The sequence below is a fragment of the Mustela nigripes genome, chromosome 6 (genome assembly GCF_022355385.1).
Source record: "Mustela nigripes isolate SB6536 chromosome 6, MUSNIG.SB6536, whole genome shotgun sequence".
In the NCBI taxonomy this organism is placed as follows: Eukaryota; Metazoa; Chordata; class Mammalia; order Carnivora; family Mustelidae; genus Mustela; species Mustela nigripes.
The window spans coordinates 8,670,907-8,685,809 of NC_081562.1; the positions used below are offsets into that span (position 1 = coordinate 8,670,907).

The following is a 14,903-nucleotide window of genomic DNA, read 5'->3' on the forward strand; positions in this document are numbered from 1 at the left end:
TGGACCAGCTCTGCTTCCACCATATACATGGGAGCTGGGGCAGCTCCTGCTTCTCCGAGCTCTGGGGCTGCGGGCTCTGAGTAACCTTTCTGCTCTGTGCTTCGTGCCCTCTGCATGCCCAGTAGGCAGCTCCAGCCAGTGCAGTACTGGTGGGCGTGTAGGCCAGACCTCTCTTCCCCCAGACCTGCCCCTCCTTCTCCACCTGTACATCAAGGCCCCACTCAGATGCCCCCCCGCCCCCAAGCAGGAAAGCTCGTGGAGACGAGGAGGTGTCCATACCTGCCGGAGGAGGCTGCAATTGACACTCGGCGACCGTAGGGATGCCCAGGAGCCCTGCAGGGCGATCTTGGGGAGGGTCCCAGTGCCAGGGCCCTTCTCCTGCCCTTTCTGGCTGGCAGACACAGCAGGGTGAAAGAACTCGGCGGGCATGGGCAGGAGAGGGCTGGAGGCATCCGGGGAGAAGGGCCTCGGGGGTGCAGCTGGGGAAGGAGGAGAGGGGGCTAGGGAGCGGGCTCGGGCTGGTAGGCCCCTGGAGGATGCCTTCTAGACCCGCAGGCAGGAGGCTTCCTACCAAACTGGCTGTGGGACTCTGGGTAAATCTCCCCCTCTGAGAGCTGATGTCTCCGTTGCAAAAGCCAGAAAGAAATACTGAGCCAGCCGCTCTGATTCCTGGCCACTGGGCAAAGACAAGCTTTTGGAGCCAGTAGACCCAGGCTCAAGGACCCTTGAGCTCCTTCCTCTTCGAAAGAGGGACCTCAGGCTGGATAACTTGAATGTCTCCAACGGGGGTGGGGGGAGGTTCCTGTTCTGTGTCGTCTTATTGTTTAAGGACTATACAAATGAAAAGTTAACTAAAGGGGACAGGCTTTTACTCAATCAGAGTGGCTCTTGGGTCCTGCACCCTCATTCTGGTCCAGGAAGCCTGGGGTCTTGGCACCTTAGCCACCAAGGCCACTGGCTTTAGGGAGAGTCCTTAGAAAAGTCACTCCACCCCCAGCTCCTGGAAGGAGCTCGATGCCTGGCCTTCCAGAAAGTACCTGGGGTGGGCTCAGGGTCTGGAGAGGTCTCTTTGCTGATGAGCTCATCTCCGTGAGCTAGTGCTGTGGAACCAGATTCCCATCACCCTCCAAGAAGACTTGAGGTGAAGGAGAGCCCAAGTGACGAACAAGGGAACTAGACCCTCTGTCCACAAGCCCAGCGCACAGACGCAGGAGGCTGAGTGTGGGGCCGAAAGATAAATGTCCCAACATTTTACAATGGGCTTTCTGTTGTTCAAAATCACCTCATGTGAAGATGTGGATAAACACGTCTCACATTCAGCTCTAGAAAAATACCACAATAATTTGGCAGCTTTCCTTCTGCCTAATGAGAACTCTATGTAACCCGTTTCCCTTTTCACCACAGCTTCTAGGAGCTCAGCATGAACCTCCCATTAGATCAGGTTGCCAGATCATTACTATCTCACCTCCCTGTATTATCTTGATATTTTTATCATTGTTACATCAGACCAGAGAATCCCATCTTTTATTGTCTGTTAAGCATCTGGTTCTTTCTGGACTCAATAGAATTGTCTGGGCAGAGACACTAAGAAAAGCATTTGGCCAGCCCCTCTGCAGCAGCTGCCAGAGATCGGGGCCGTGGGGAGCTGGTGAGGGCTCCCCCTCCTCACCTCGGCTGCTCTCCTGCTTCAGCCAGGACCGGACGGGATTGGATGGGACCACCTCCCTCTCCCACAGGAAGTTCTCCGGATCCGATGAGACAGCTGTGTTGGGCAAGGGGAAGAAGCACTCGCCCACCTCTCCTGCGTGCACGGGCTCAGGTGTGTCCGGCTCACCCTGCAGGAAAGGGAGGCGGGTTAGGGTGGTGAGGGGGGACAGGGAAGACCCTGCCCCAGCTGCCTTTATGCCCCTGCTCCACAGCCTTTGCTTGGGCCACTCTCATCGCCCGAGATGGCCTTCTCGCTCTTCCACCTGGCCAACAATGGTCATCTTCCAAAACCTAGGTGAAAGGGCCCCACCTCCAGGAAGCCCTCTCTGGTGTCCCAGGCAGGTTGCTGTTTCCTGCTCACTCCAGGCTTGGCCCTAAGATCCCAAGGGTCTTCCTTGTCACTGTAGCCAAGTGCCTGGTAAAGACCTAGGCCCATGCACGAGGAAGAAGCAGTGTTCTGGCTGGCCGGGTGGAGGCCAGCCTGCAGGGACAGCCCCACGAAGCCCGCGGGGACCTCTCACCCTGCTGTCCTTGGGGCCGAGCGGGCAGGCTGTGGGATCCTCGAGACTCAGGTCATCACCCAGCAGGATGGAGGAGGACTTGTCTGAGTTCAGGGAGAAGGCCTCCGTCTCGGCCAGCTGCACCTGCAGGGAGAGGTGGCCGCCTCAGGTCACCCTGGGGGTTGGGAAGGGGCAGGCCTGGTCTTCCAGAAAGACACAAGCAGGTAGTTACAGAGGCAGAGATTTGCTGAGCATGGAAGTTATGCCACCACACACCGGGGACCCAGTCTGAGCAGGGGGTGGGGGACACAGGATGGCGTGACAGTCAGTCCAGTGCTAGGCCGGGGCCGCGCCCTCGGGCAGCCTCATCGTCCCAGACTGTGAATGCCAACGCTGGTCCACTTGCCCCCAGACTCAGCACCCCTGTAAGCTGAACAGCACTGGTCGGGGGGACCCACGCTCTTCCCTTGGGCTGTCCTCTGCCAGACTTCACACTGTCCCCACCACGAGGCACCAGCTCCCCACTGAGGCTGCCATTACCTCTTGCTTGTCGTGGTGACACTTCTCGCAGCCGGCCGGCGAGGAGTAGTGGTGGAAGATGGAGCCGGACAGGTTGTCGATGATGGTCAGCTCCCCCTCCAAGGAGTCCTTGATGATTAAAGAGACGCTGTCCAGCCACAGGTTCTCCTAGGCGGACGGGGACGGGGTGGGGACAGGCGGGATTATCGGCCAGCTCTGGGGGGGGAGGGACTGCGGGGCGGGCGGGACCCAACCCCCTTGTCACAGGGTCACCCCTAAAATGGAGCCGGGCAGGGTGGGGCTCAAAACGACCCAGGTCTCTGCCTGAGGCCTCGGACGCCCGACTGCCCCCTCCAGCCCCGCGGTGCCGCCCTCTGCACCCCTGCCCACCTGGGCCGGAGAGTAGCAGCGCCGGCACAGGCGGCCCTCGGAGTCGCCCCCGCCGCCCGCCCCGCCCGGGCCCCGGCCAGGGCCCCCCGGGGAGCTGGCGGGCGGCCGCGGGCTGGGACCCAGGCCGTGGGCCATCTCGAGCTCCAACTCGGCGTCCATCTCGGCGTCCTCCTGGGCCTCCTTGTTGCTGTCGTCCAGGTGCTTCATGAGCACGGCCACCACCACGTTGATGAGCACGAACTGGGCCGTGAGCACAAAGCTGACGAAGTACAGCGGCGACACGAACTGCAGGCTGCTCAGGCAGCTGCGCTCGTCGTGGGTGCAGTCGCGCAGCGTGTCCTGCCCCGGGGGCGGCGAGGCTCTGTGAGGGCCCGGCGAGGGCCCGGGCGCCTCCACTCTGCGTTCCCTGAGCCCCGTCCCGCCCAGGCCGGGCCGTGGACCGCAGCCAGGGAGCCTCCCCGGGGTGGACAGGTGAGGAGGAGCGGTGCCTGCAGCCCCTGACCCTGGACTGTGGGCCCCAAGTCCCCTCTGGCCCTGGGCGGAGCCCTGATCCCAGAGCAGCAGGCAGAGGTACCCAGAGAACGATTTCTGGGCTCATCTCCACCTTGCTGGGCTTCAGAGCCCCAAGCAGGTCCCTCTGCTTCCCACTGCCCTGCTCTCCCCTCCCGTGTGTGCGGTGGAGCGCCGGGCGGGAGCCCTAGCTGTCAGAACCCTTGCCTAGCCCCCAAGCCGCTGGCTGCCTCCCCAGCCGGCCCCCGGTACCTTCATGATCCCATTCCAGTTGTCGCCGGTGGAGACCTGGAAGAGCGTGAGGAAGGCCATGCCAAAGTTCTCGAAGGTGGCATGCCGGCTCATGCCCTCACAGGGGTTCTCATCATTGCAGACTGAAAGGCGAGAAGAGGTCAGCCCTGTCCCACTGCACAGTCCCTGCCTGGCCCGCCCTGCACCAGGGCCTCCCAGCCTCATCTCAGGGTCCCCAATCCTTGAAGGTGTGTATGGACTATGCTCAGCCCACAGATGGAGAAACTGAGGCTCAGGGAGGGGCACACCAGCTGGCACTCAGACTCTGGCGAGCCTGGCTCCTCCCCTCACTGATGTATCAGGTCCTGAGAGAAGGGAAGAGGGGTGAGGGCCAGCCCCCAAGGGAGCCCCGCTTTCTGAAACCCCATGCAGGGCTGGCTCGGCAGGGGCTGTGTTGCCCTGGGCCTGCACCCCCCCCCCCCGCGCTCCCTGGGGCCGTGCTGGCTCAGGATGAGCACTGGCGCACGTGGCCAGAAGGATCATCCTTGGGAGCTCAGACAGCGGGGCGGGGGGCTCCCAGTCAGGGCTCTGCTGGCACAGGCCTCACATATGCCGCTGCATCCAGGCTGGCGGCTCTCAAAAGTACCACCCACCCCGGAGGGTGGGCATCGATGGCTGAGGGTCACCCCTCTGTCCCCACACGGGCCAGCTGTGGGGACATCCCCCACTACAAAGACCCTGATGGGACACTCGGCCACATCTGCGGCCTCCCCACCCTGCTAACGCCCTCCTCCAGGCCTGTTCTGCCCCCTCACCAGCCGGGGCCTGCTTCGGGAGGCACTCACCCAGCTTCCCAAACAGCTCCACGCCCAGGGCGGCGTAGATGAAGAAAAGCAGCATGAAGAGAAGGCCCAGGTTGCCCACCTGTCGGGGAGAGCAGGTGGGGCGGGGCCAGCCTGAGGGTCAGGTTCTGTGCCCCAGGCCGGCACCCCGCAGCCGCAACCCCCCCCAACGCAGGGGGGAGGCCAGGTCCCCCAAGGACACAGAATAACAAAATGCGGGCAGAGCCCTTCCCCTGAGCTGCCGGTTTCAAACACCTCCGATTCGTAAGCTCGCTTATCCCGCACAGACATCTATGAGCTACACGTTACCCCATCCTGGAGATGACAAAAACACGCACTGAGTGGGGAAGCGGCTTGCCGAGGTCACACAGCTAGTAAGAGGGAGGACTAGGATTCAAACCCGGCAGGCACAATCACTCCTCCACACACACGTGTGCTAGGCCACATCCCACGAACGAATGCAGAGAGTGAGGTTGGGGGGGTCGTGTCTCAGCAACAGCACTGCTGCCCGCGTCCCCAACACCGGCCTCTGCAGGGCCGAGAAATCCTTGAGAGTCGGGACTGGGCTGGGTTAGGTTGGGTCAGCCTCCTTCAGCCCGCACAGGGCCTGGCCGTGGAAGGAAGCGGACAGAGGAATCACGCAGGGTTGTGAGCCCCAGAAACTTCCCGCAAACCCAGCCACCCCAGTCCCACGGCTCCTGTGGGAACAAAATGTCCCCGATTATAAAGCTATTTCAAATCCAGCCATACACCGGAGACAGCCTCTAACGAATGCTATGGATGAGATAAGGCTCGAGAATATTCCTGCCCTAGAAACAGACTACCTCCCGGAACCCTCAGAAGTCCTGCATGCACAGAATCAGAAGAAGGTTTGCATTAATTGTTGAAAAGTAAACCATGTTAACCACAGCCCCCTAATGTTTCTCTGCTCCGCAGAAGGATTTCCTCCAAGCTGTTGTACAACCATACCAGTAGCGTCTGACTCATTAGAAGACACTCTGCTCGCTAACGGTCAGGCACTTACTGCGCAACTCCGAAGCCAGGGAGTGAGCGTGGCCCTGGACCTCTGGTCAGCTTCACGCCCTCTGCAGGCCCAGGTGAGCGGCACTTCTGAACCAGGGTGGACCTCACCTTCCCGGTCCGTCCCTCCTTCCACCCACGGCATCTCCTAGAGACTGCACAGCCCCTGCAGCCTCCTCGTTGGCCTCCTGCCTCCAGCCTCTCCTGTAACCCACTCCTTAAAGGCCATCCTGCTTGAGGCCTCTCCTGTCCAGAACCTCTTATGATGCCCACTGCCCACAGGATAAAGCCCGAGTTTGCTGTCCTGGCTTCAAAGCCCTTTGCAACCTAGCCCCGTGGACTAGCCCCCACCCCAGCCTGATCTTCCCACCGCAGACTCCAGCCGCACAGAAACCAGACTCCATTCGCACATTCTGTTCCCCATGCAGGGAAGACCCTTTCCCTGTCTTTGCCTAGTAAGTGCCTCTGCCCAACCCCTCAAAGCCCAGGTCAAGAGTCACCTCCTCTGAGAAGCCTTCCTTGCTGCCTCCTCTCTCTGCAGGGGGGCAGAGACTGGTGGGAGTGTCATTTTCATAGCACTTTACACAGAACGGAGAAAATGTCCGATGTCCATATGACAGCTAAAAGATTTTGAGAGTAAGTCCCCCATCCTATGTGGTACTGGATGTGTACGTCTCTTAAAAGTGCTGATGTGACTGTCATTACTATCGTGTTTCCTACTTGAAGCTGGGACATCCCGGGCATCTCCATGTGAAAAATTCCTCCGAAGGGACTGCGTGTTAGGAAAAACCACATCCGTTTGAATGAACATCCCTGCTTGCTTTCCCTCCAGACCTGATGAGAACTCTGTCGCTTTCCCTTTGTAAGGAGGCTGCTGGGACACTCACAGCAAACTTGCGAGCATCCTTGGCCCATGTGCCTGAGAGAATTAGCTCTGCTTCCACCTTCCCAGGGCTGTTAATTTTTTATCCTCATTTTTATCATGCTGGATCGTGCCCTTTATTTTAAGATGCCTGAAATCCCTAAAGACTAGATGAGTCATCATGAATAAACGAATGTGTATGAGGCTCTCCCCAGAGCAGAGGCCACCCTGAGGTGAGGGCGAAGGGGGGTCCTAAGGAGTCAGGACAGTGGGGGAGGGGAGGACTGGGATTTCGGATTTCCCAGGAAGATGAAAGTCACATCCTGTGTGGCCCTGATCCTCTCTCCCTTCCACTGGCCAATGGGATGAGGCGATGTGCGCTTTCCTACTTGCTAGGGTTTCCACCCAGGTCAGCGTCTCATGCTGTCCCCACCAAACAGGTCCTATCGGAACCTCCCATCCACATCACCACCTCCTTCTGCCAAGCCACCCCACAAGGTCAAGTTCACAGTCCCCTGAGGTCCGCCCTGATTTCCCCAGGGAGTGTCAGGACCCCCTCTTTCTCCTCCCCACATTGACTGGAACCATCTGTCTTCACACAAGCCTGGACACTCCTGAGGGCCCCATAAGGGTTGTCAGAACCCAGCTCAGGACCTGGAATGCAGCAGGCACTGTGAGCACTTGACGTTTGTCTCTGTCACAGCCCCAGGCTCAAACCTTGTCTCTGGAGACAGGATTCTGCCCTGGCTCTGGGCAGGCTGGAGAAGGGAACCCAGGACCTGTGAGATGCCAGTGACAGCCACGCAGGCCGCCAGAAGGGGGCGCTCTTACCTGGGGCAGAGCCTGCACCACCGTGTCCAGCAGGGCCCGCATTCCGGTAGCCATCTTCAACAGCTTCAGCACTGCAGGGGAGATCCAGCCCGGCCCACTCAGCCCAGGTGAAGGCAGAGTGTGTGTGAGGGGCGGGTGTGTGTGTGTGTGTGTGTGTGTGTGTGCAAAAGTGAGGTGGAGAAGGGAGAAGCCAGAGGAGTATGTGAGCAAAGGGGACAGCTCCGGGATGCCACACAGTAAGTACATGGGTGTCCCTGAACAAGGCTGTGCACAACGGTGCATTCACGAGGTGCAGGTGTCAGTGGGAATGTGTCAAAGAGAAGGCGGGCCCACACACAATGGGACCAAAGTGTGTCCATGAGCACAGTTCACCGAGATGAGGCTAACATGCCTGAGTACCCACATCTCTCCCTTCCCTCAGGCTAAAGAAAGCTCCAGACTTCTATGCTGAATTTCTCCGCACCTTCCCCACCTGGGAGCCCGTAGGCGACAAGCTGTTGCAGGTGGAGAAGCAAAAGACCGGGAGGTACCAGGCCAGAGGCGGGAGGTTTGTGAAGGGAGTGTAAGCCCAGCCTCAGGGTGAGAGAGGAGCTTCTGGGGGAAGCAAATGTTATAGGAAGCATCGAGGACTGCATGGCTTAGCCAGTGTTGGACTCACGCCCACAAGGAACTAGAGTTCCGGGTGCCTTCCCAGCTGCCCTGAGTTCCTTTCATCCCAACCTGAGGCTGGTCCACGTGGGTCATGGTGTCATAGGGAGATGAGATGGGATGCCTGGGTGGCTCTGTCGGTTAAATTTCTGCCTTTGGCTCAGGTCATGATCCCAGGGTCCTGGGATCAAGTCCCACATCGAGCTCCTTGTTCAGTAGGGTGTCTGCTTCTCCCTCTCTCTCTGCCTCTCCTCTGGCTTGTCTCCCTCCCCCAGATAAATAAATAAAATCTTAAAAAAAAATAAGGAGGTGGAGGTACAGTGTGCCATACAGAGCAGTCTGTGGACAAGGGCACATGAGTGTGTACAGACAGGGGGCAAGTGTGTATGTCTGGTGTGTGCGTCTCCTGGCTGCTGTTCTCACTGCTCAGTAAAAAGCCCATTATGCCCACATGCCTCTTCCCACCCCACTCCTGGGAGTCCCATCCAGCCCCTGCCCAGCCCCACCCCATCGCCCTGTGCCCCTCACCCCGGGCGATGCGCAAAACCCGCATGATGCGGATGATGGTGGGGTTGATGGGCAAAGCTGCGTTGATCTCAATCTCCTCCAGCGTGATGCCCATGACCGACAGCAGCACAATGGCCAGGTCCAGCTGGTTCCACCTGCTCAGCCGGGCAGGAGAGGGCAAGAGTGGGAGGCAGGGCGAGAAGCGCTCTAGCTTAGAAATGCCTAGGTTGGGAGGAGCGTCACAGATCTCCACCCTCCTGATGAGGCCCACGGCTATGTGTGGTCACCCTCCCTACCAGCCCCACCAGACCCCACTGAGTCTGGCTCCCTCTTTGACCCCCACAGCCTCCAATCCCTCAAGCGAGAGGCTGACCGTGTTAAATAAACATCTCTGGCCTCCTGAAGAGGAGGAGGAATGAGCTATGACTTCTAGATTGGAATCCTGAGCCTGCTTCCTCCATGTGACCTTGGGCTAGTCCATCAACTTTTCTGAACCTCACTTATTCCCTCTGAAAAGAAGGACTGATGTGAGGTATGCCCCATTCTGCCTGTGAGTTATGGAGGACCCATGAAAGATGAACTGAAGAGACATAAGAGACTGTCCTGTATCTGTCAGGTGGGACCATAATCACTCCCTGTTCAGAGCTGCAGGCAGCACCTGGGGGACCCTGGCCGTCAGTGCCCACTTACTGGTTTCCCTACTCTGGCTGTTCCAGGCTTCCCCAGGGGTCAGGACCCCTTCCCCATCCAGCAGCCCACTCCATGCTGCCCCAGCCCAGCCAAGCTGCTCACCGATCCTTGAAGAAGCGCCTCAGCCCAAACGCCACCAGCTTTAGCACAGCCTCCAGCACAAACACAGTGGTGAACATGTAGTTGCAGTACTTGAGAGCTGTCTCCAGAGACTATGAAGGGCAGAGAGAAGCATGATCCAGACCCCAGGGGCTGCCCCCTACCTTCCTCCATTCAGAAAGTCTTTTTTTTTTTTTTTTTTAAGATTTCACCTATTTATTTGACAGACAGAGATCACAAGTAGGCAGAGAGGCAGGCAGCAGGGCGGCAGGGGGGGTGGTAAGCAGGCTCCCCACTGAGCAGAGAGCCTGATGCAGGGCTTGAACCCAGGACCCCAAGACCATGACCCGAGCTGAAGGCAGAGGCCTAACCCACTGAACCACCCAGGCACCCTGAAAGTCTCTGCCTTTTAAGGGGAGAATTTAGTCCATTTACATTTAGTGCAATGGTTTCTATATCAGCTTTTATCCCCTCCATTTTATTTAACGTGCACTATTTGTTTTACATTGCTGTTTCTTCTTCCTTATTTCTGCTGGTTTGGTCTAGTTACCCATCTGGAGGCAATATGAGGCAGTATGAAGATCATGATTAAGAACAAGCCTGCTTAGGGGTGCCTGGGTGGCTCAACAGGTTAAAGCCTCTGCCTTCAGCTCAGGTCATGATCCCAGGGTCCTGGGATCGAGCCCCACATTGGGCTCTCTGCTCAGTGGGGAGACTGCTTCCTCCTCTCTCTCTGCCTGTTTCTCTGCCTACTTGTGATCTCTGTCTGTCAAATTAATAAATAAAATCTTAAAAAAAAAAAAAAAAGGAACAAGACTGCTTAGATATCAATCCTGGCCCAGCACACACTCCCTATTCACTATGTGACCTTAGGCAAGTCACTTGACCTCTTTGGGATTTAGTTCCCAAATCTGTGCATGGGGGATGATAAGAGTACCTACCTCAAATTAAGCGAGGTAATACAAATTAAGTGAGGTAATAGTCCAGTGCTGGGCACACAAGAAATAGTCAGCATTGTTACCCTACTTCTTCATGTTAATTTGGAAGTTCTACAATTATTGCTCATTCTGTTAATGGTTGCCTTCCTTTTCCCTGCATTTATAATATACCTCTCCTGTCATTTAAAACAAGATAACAAAACCTCACCTGGAGGCTCAGCCTCACCCTTCGTCCCCCTAGCTCCAAAATGTTGAGGCTTTTAGAATGCACTTTTCCCTACATGCTCCTTGCATGCCCGCACCAGTACTGCTGGCAACTGGCTGGGAACTAGTCATTTCCCTCCAGGCCCGTGTTTGTCTCCAATGATCCTGCCACAGGAATGCCCCTCCCCCAGGCTCCATATGCCTGGGGAGTAGTGGAGGCCACATGGTAGGCCTTGAATGCAAATTTGAGTTCCAGTTCTGGCTCTGCTACTTATAGGCTAAGTAATCTGGGTAGCATATGTCCTCTGAGCCTCAGTTTCTTCCTCTACAAAATCTGTAGAAAGGCTCCTCCCCCACCTTTGATTGCTGTGAGCATTAGAGTTAATATCTGTAGCCTCTCTTGCAGAGTCACGCACACACCACTGCCACTGGCACCCATGTTCAAGGCTGGGCCCAAATGTCACCTCCCCACTCACCAAGAGCAAGTGACATTTCCCTTTCTTTCATTTGTCCTACCAGGCCATGAGCTTCCTGAGCCCAGGGCCCCAAATGGGGGTGCTGCTCAGACCCTTCTACCTCATCCTGTCCCTGGGTCCTGCTGAGAACCCAACCCTACCATGTGACCTCAGGCTGGGGCTGGGGCCAGGGCTCACCGTGGGCTGATTATAGTGCTCCAGGGACATGGTAACCACATTGAGGCAGATGATGAAGGTGATGAAGATGTCCAGGTAGTGGCTGGTACACATGGAGTGGATGAGCAGCCGGGTGGGACAATAGGTGGCATAGTAGGGCAGCCGCTGGGCCTCTGCAGGGGGGTGTGGGGGATGGGGGTGGGGGGTGGGGGAATGGCACAAACCACACAGGGTTGGGGCCCAGGTAGGGAACAGAGCACATGGAGGGAACAGCACAGGGGAGGGAGGAAGCAAGGGGAGAGACGTCAGAACATCCCAGGCCCCAAGAGTAAGAGTTAGGTCTCTTCTGCCCAGTTGATGGTGTGGACACAAAGAAAAGGGGTAGGAGGTGGTGGATGGCAGGACAATGACTGTCCCCATCTCCTCCAAATACGCCCATCATGGCAGGGGCTCCGGATCTGCTGGGGGTAAGGAAGGAGTCCTGCAGCTCATGGCTAGGCGTCCAGGCCTTTGCCCTCAGGAACTGAGCCAGCAGGGGGCCACCAGTGGAGTCAGTGGACAGCAACAGGGGATTGGGTCACCTGGACAGGGAGATTCTGAAGGGGTGGGCAGGGCCAGCAGTCCAGAGTCGACCCTCTGTTCCCTTCCAGCCCCTGAGGCCCAGAAGATGCACGAGGAAAACCAGTTGTTGCACCAGGAAGAGATGGGGCACACGCAGGCAGGGCGCACACAGGATGGGGCGCACACAGGCGGGGCAGCCCAGGCCAGGGAGGCCCCACCCTCCGCAGCCACCCACTCACTCCGGCGCTTCTTCTCCAGGCGCCGCAGCCGCTTCTCCTCGCGCCGCCGAGCCTCCTCGGCCTCCTGGTGCTGCCGGCACTTGTGGAAGTTCTCCACCACGACGCCCACAAACATGTTGAGCACAAAGAAGCTGACGATGAGCAGGAAGGAGATGAAGTAGAGCAGCATCCAGGGGTTGTGGTTGGGCACGGGCTGCGGGAAGCAGCAGATGGGGCTGAGGCAGGCCGACCACTGGGCCCCGCGATAATGAGCCTCCGGAAGCTTCCACAAGCGGACCAGGCCGTAATACCCTCCCTGATTCCCACTGCCCTCAGCTCAACTCCAGCCCTATGCCCTGGCACACACAGGGGCCTCCTGACCTTTCAGCCCTGCCCAGCCCCTCCACCACCTCCTACCACCTACCCCAACTCACGACTCCCCGAACACGGTGCTCTCTCCCCTCGTCCTGCCCCTGCTGTCCCTCTGCCAACTGGCTCACCCTCTCTCCCCTGCCTGCACTTGGTTCTAGAGGCACAAGGCTCTGACCCTCCATGCAGAAGCCAGTCTAGCATCTTCTTCCTGCATAGCAGGGGGTTTGTGAAGCAAATGGCACAGTGACTTATGCTACCTCAGAGCAGCTTAATGGTGGAAGATTCAGGCCAGGACGGTGAGGGGTGGGCCATGGCTGACAGGGGGAGACACCCGGGCTGGGGATCCTGCTGATGCCAGTTTTAGACAACTGGGCCCCAGAGATACCTTGTCCCTCCCTCACTGTCCTCTGCACTGGTCCCAGCCCACCCCCACCTGTTGGTCCACAGCGACAGCGTCCAGTCCATTGTACATGATGTTCACCCAGCCGTCCTTAGAGGCCAGGACAAAGAGGGACATCAGGGCCTGGAAGACACAGGAGGGAGAGGGCCTGGGGTGGTAGGTGTAGACAGCTCTCCGTTTTTCTGCCCTCAGGAGGCAGAGAGACAGAGGACTTCCCTGAGGATGACAACAAACCGTTCCTGAGAACCTACTAAGTGCCTGCCACAAACCCTACAGACACTCTTGCAGGTGAATGAGCACTAAACCAGGAGTACTGGGCTTGGCTCTGAAAATTAATTTGATAAGATTCATGAGCTCTTGTCCCCTCGCCCACAGAATGGAGCTAAAGCTTAAGTGCCTGCCAGCTGGGTCTGCTGAGACTTTAAACTAGAAAGTTCCTGACAAGCATGAGAGGCTCTGCCACCATCACACAAGCTTGCCTTTAGTACCTGAAAGCAGGAGCTTATGAGAGAAGTCAGGAGCCCTGGGCTCTGCCCAAACTCTGCCACTCACTGGCTGTGTGACTCCGGGCAATTTCCTCAACTTCTCTGGGCCCCAGCTTCCTTGTCTGTGAATGGCAATAATTGCCTTCACTAGTGTGAGACTTTTTAAATGGAAGGAATGCCCAGGAGACACGAGCCAAGGCTCCTACACAGCGGGCGGGCCAAAACACACACATGTCCCCTCAACAGGTCGACGGGCTGGTCCTGCAGCACTAGCACAGTGCCCTGCACACAGTAGGTACTCAATAAAGGTTTTCAGAAGTGGACAGCAGCAGCAGTGCCGTCCTTGCAGAGCCCCAATCCCCAGTGGCTGACCAGAGGTCACACACCCACTCCAGAAGCTCCCCGGTTCAAGCTCACACTGGCTCCTTTGTTGTGGCCCAGGGACCCTGGGCAAGGAAATGGTGTTCTGGGATGGGTCTCCTGCCCTGCAGGTGCAGACCCCTTCTTCCCAACTCCCAGGGGACAGACTCCACCTCCTCCCCTCCAGCTGAGAATGGTGCTGAGGGCTGCCTGGAAAGGGCTCAGACCCAGCAGGACGACAGAGCAAGAGACACAGAGGGAGTCCTCGTGGCCAGGCAAGGGCACGAAGCCCTCACATGCCAAGAGGCAAATGTTCCTGGGGGGCCCTGGGGTCACAGAGGCATGAAGTGCAGAGCCTGGGCCCCGGGAAACACACAGCTGTTGTCACTTCCCCTTTTACCCGGGAAGGCACCGAAGCACAGACACTAGAACCTTCCTGAGTGGCCTGGCAAGCAGCCAAAGGCTCTGGGCCGTGCTCTAACTCCCCCATATGGGCACTGAGAACACCTTACTTCGAGAACACCTTACTGGGGTATTAGCCTGGCATCAAGAGGCCCAGCTGGGGATGCTTCCTGGGAATGGGGCCCTGGGCCTGGCGCTGAGCTCAGGGAGTCGGGAACAAGTTCATAGAAGGCCTCCGCAGGCTTTCCCTCAGCTTCCAGGAACAGTTTTTTTTTTTTTTTTTTTCAAACCTCTTGTTTTATCAACCACTGAGTCATTAACAACTTGAAAGGCACTGCTTCTAGAAAATCTGGAGGGGCTGGGAGAGCTCCTGTGTCCCAGTTCCTGACTCCCTTTCCCTGCCCACTGGATGCTGCCCTAGGGCCCATGGCTCTGCTCCCGGGGGCATGGCAAGTGGGGTCCCTGGTCACGTGAGGGACAGCTTCAGTGGCATCCAGCCAGAGTGTCCCTGGCAGAGGAGCGGGGCACAGGCCCAGGGTCCCACAGACCCAGACCTCGTTCCCTCCTCGTGGGACCTGGGGAAGGCACTCCCCATCTGATCACCCGTAACTGCCCTCAAGCTCTTCTCGTCTGGGGCATGACCAGATGGGCCACGCCCGGCAGGCCCCCAGGACAGGGGACCACAGGCAAGGCAGAAACTGGGCAGGGGGCCTGGCTGCCCACTGAGGTGGAGAGCAGAGTAGATGGGTGCTGGGAGAGGAAACCCACTCTGGACCAGGGGCTTGCTACTTTCTGTTACCATTGCCCGCCTGCTAGGCCGTCACATTCCCAATTTACAGATGAGAAAACAGAGGCTCAGAGCGCCCACAGTAACTGGCACAGAGCCGGGATTCACACCCAGGTCTGGCTGTCTCTAAAACTCCTGTCCAGGTGCCCGGGGTAGAGAGTTGGAGGCCAGGAACCAGTGTTCACTGA

At 57.9% G+C, this 14,903-nt stretch overlaps 1 protein-coding gene across 3 annotated transcripts in view; it reads right to left on the reverse strand.

The window, feature by feature from the left end:
* The window catches only part of CACNA1I (calcium voltage-gated channel subunit alpha1 I), a 114,612-nt gene that overhangs the window by 5,060 nt on the left and 94,649 nt on the right, over positions 1-14,903 (reverse strand). For all 3 annotated transcript variants that reach the window (XM_059401966.1, XM_059401965.1, XM_059401964.1), the window contains 13 exons: positions 12,715-12,804; positions 11,931-12,123; positions 11,152-11,303; positions 9,360-9,469; positions 8,589-8,722; positions 7,413-7,483; positions 4,703-4,781; positions 3,879-4,000; positions 3,117-3,455; positions 2,748-2,894; positions 2,229-2,351; positions 1,670-1,835; positions 280-479 (listed from right to left, as the gene is read on the reverse strand). In XM_059401966.1, the coding sequence (XP_059257949.1) occupies positions 280-479; positions 1,670-1,835; positions 2,229-2,351; positions 2,748-2,894; positions 3,117-3,455; positions 3,879-4,000; positions 4,703-4,781; positions 7,413-7,483; positions 8,589-8,722; positions 9,360-9,469; positions 11,152-11,303; positions 11,931-12,123; positions 12,715-12,804 (1,926 nt within the window). The remainder of the gene's footprint in view (positions 1-279; positions 480-1,669; positions 1,836-2,228; positions 2,352-2,747; positions 2,895-3,116; positions 3,456-3,878; positions 4,001-4,702; positions 4,782-7,412; positions 7,484-8,588; positions 8,723-9,359; positions 9,470-11,151; positions 11,304-11,930; positions 12,124-12,714; positions 12,805-14,903) is intronic.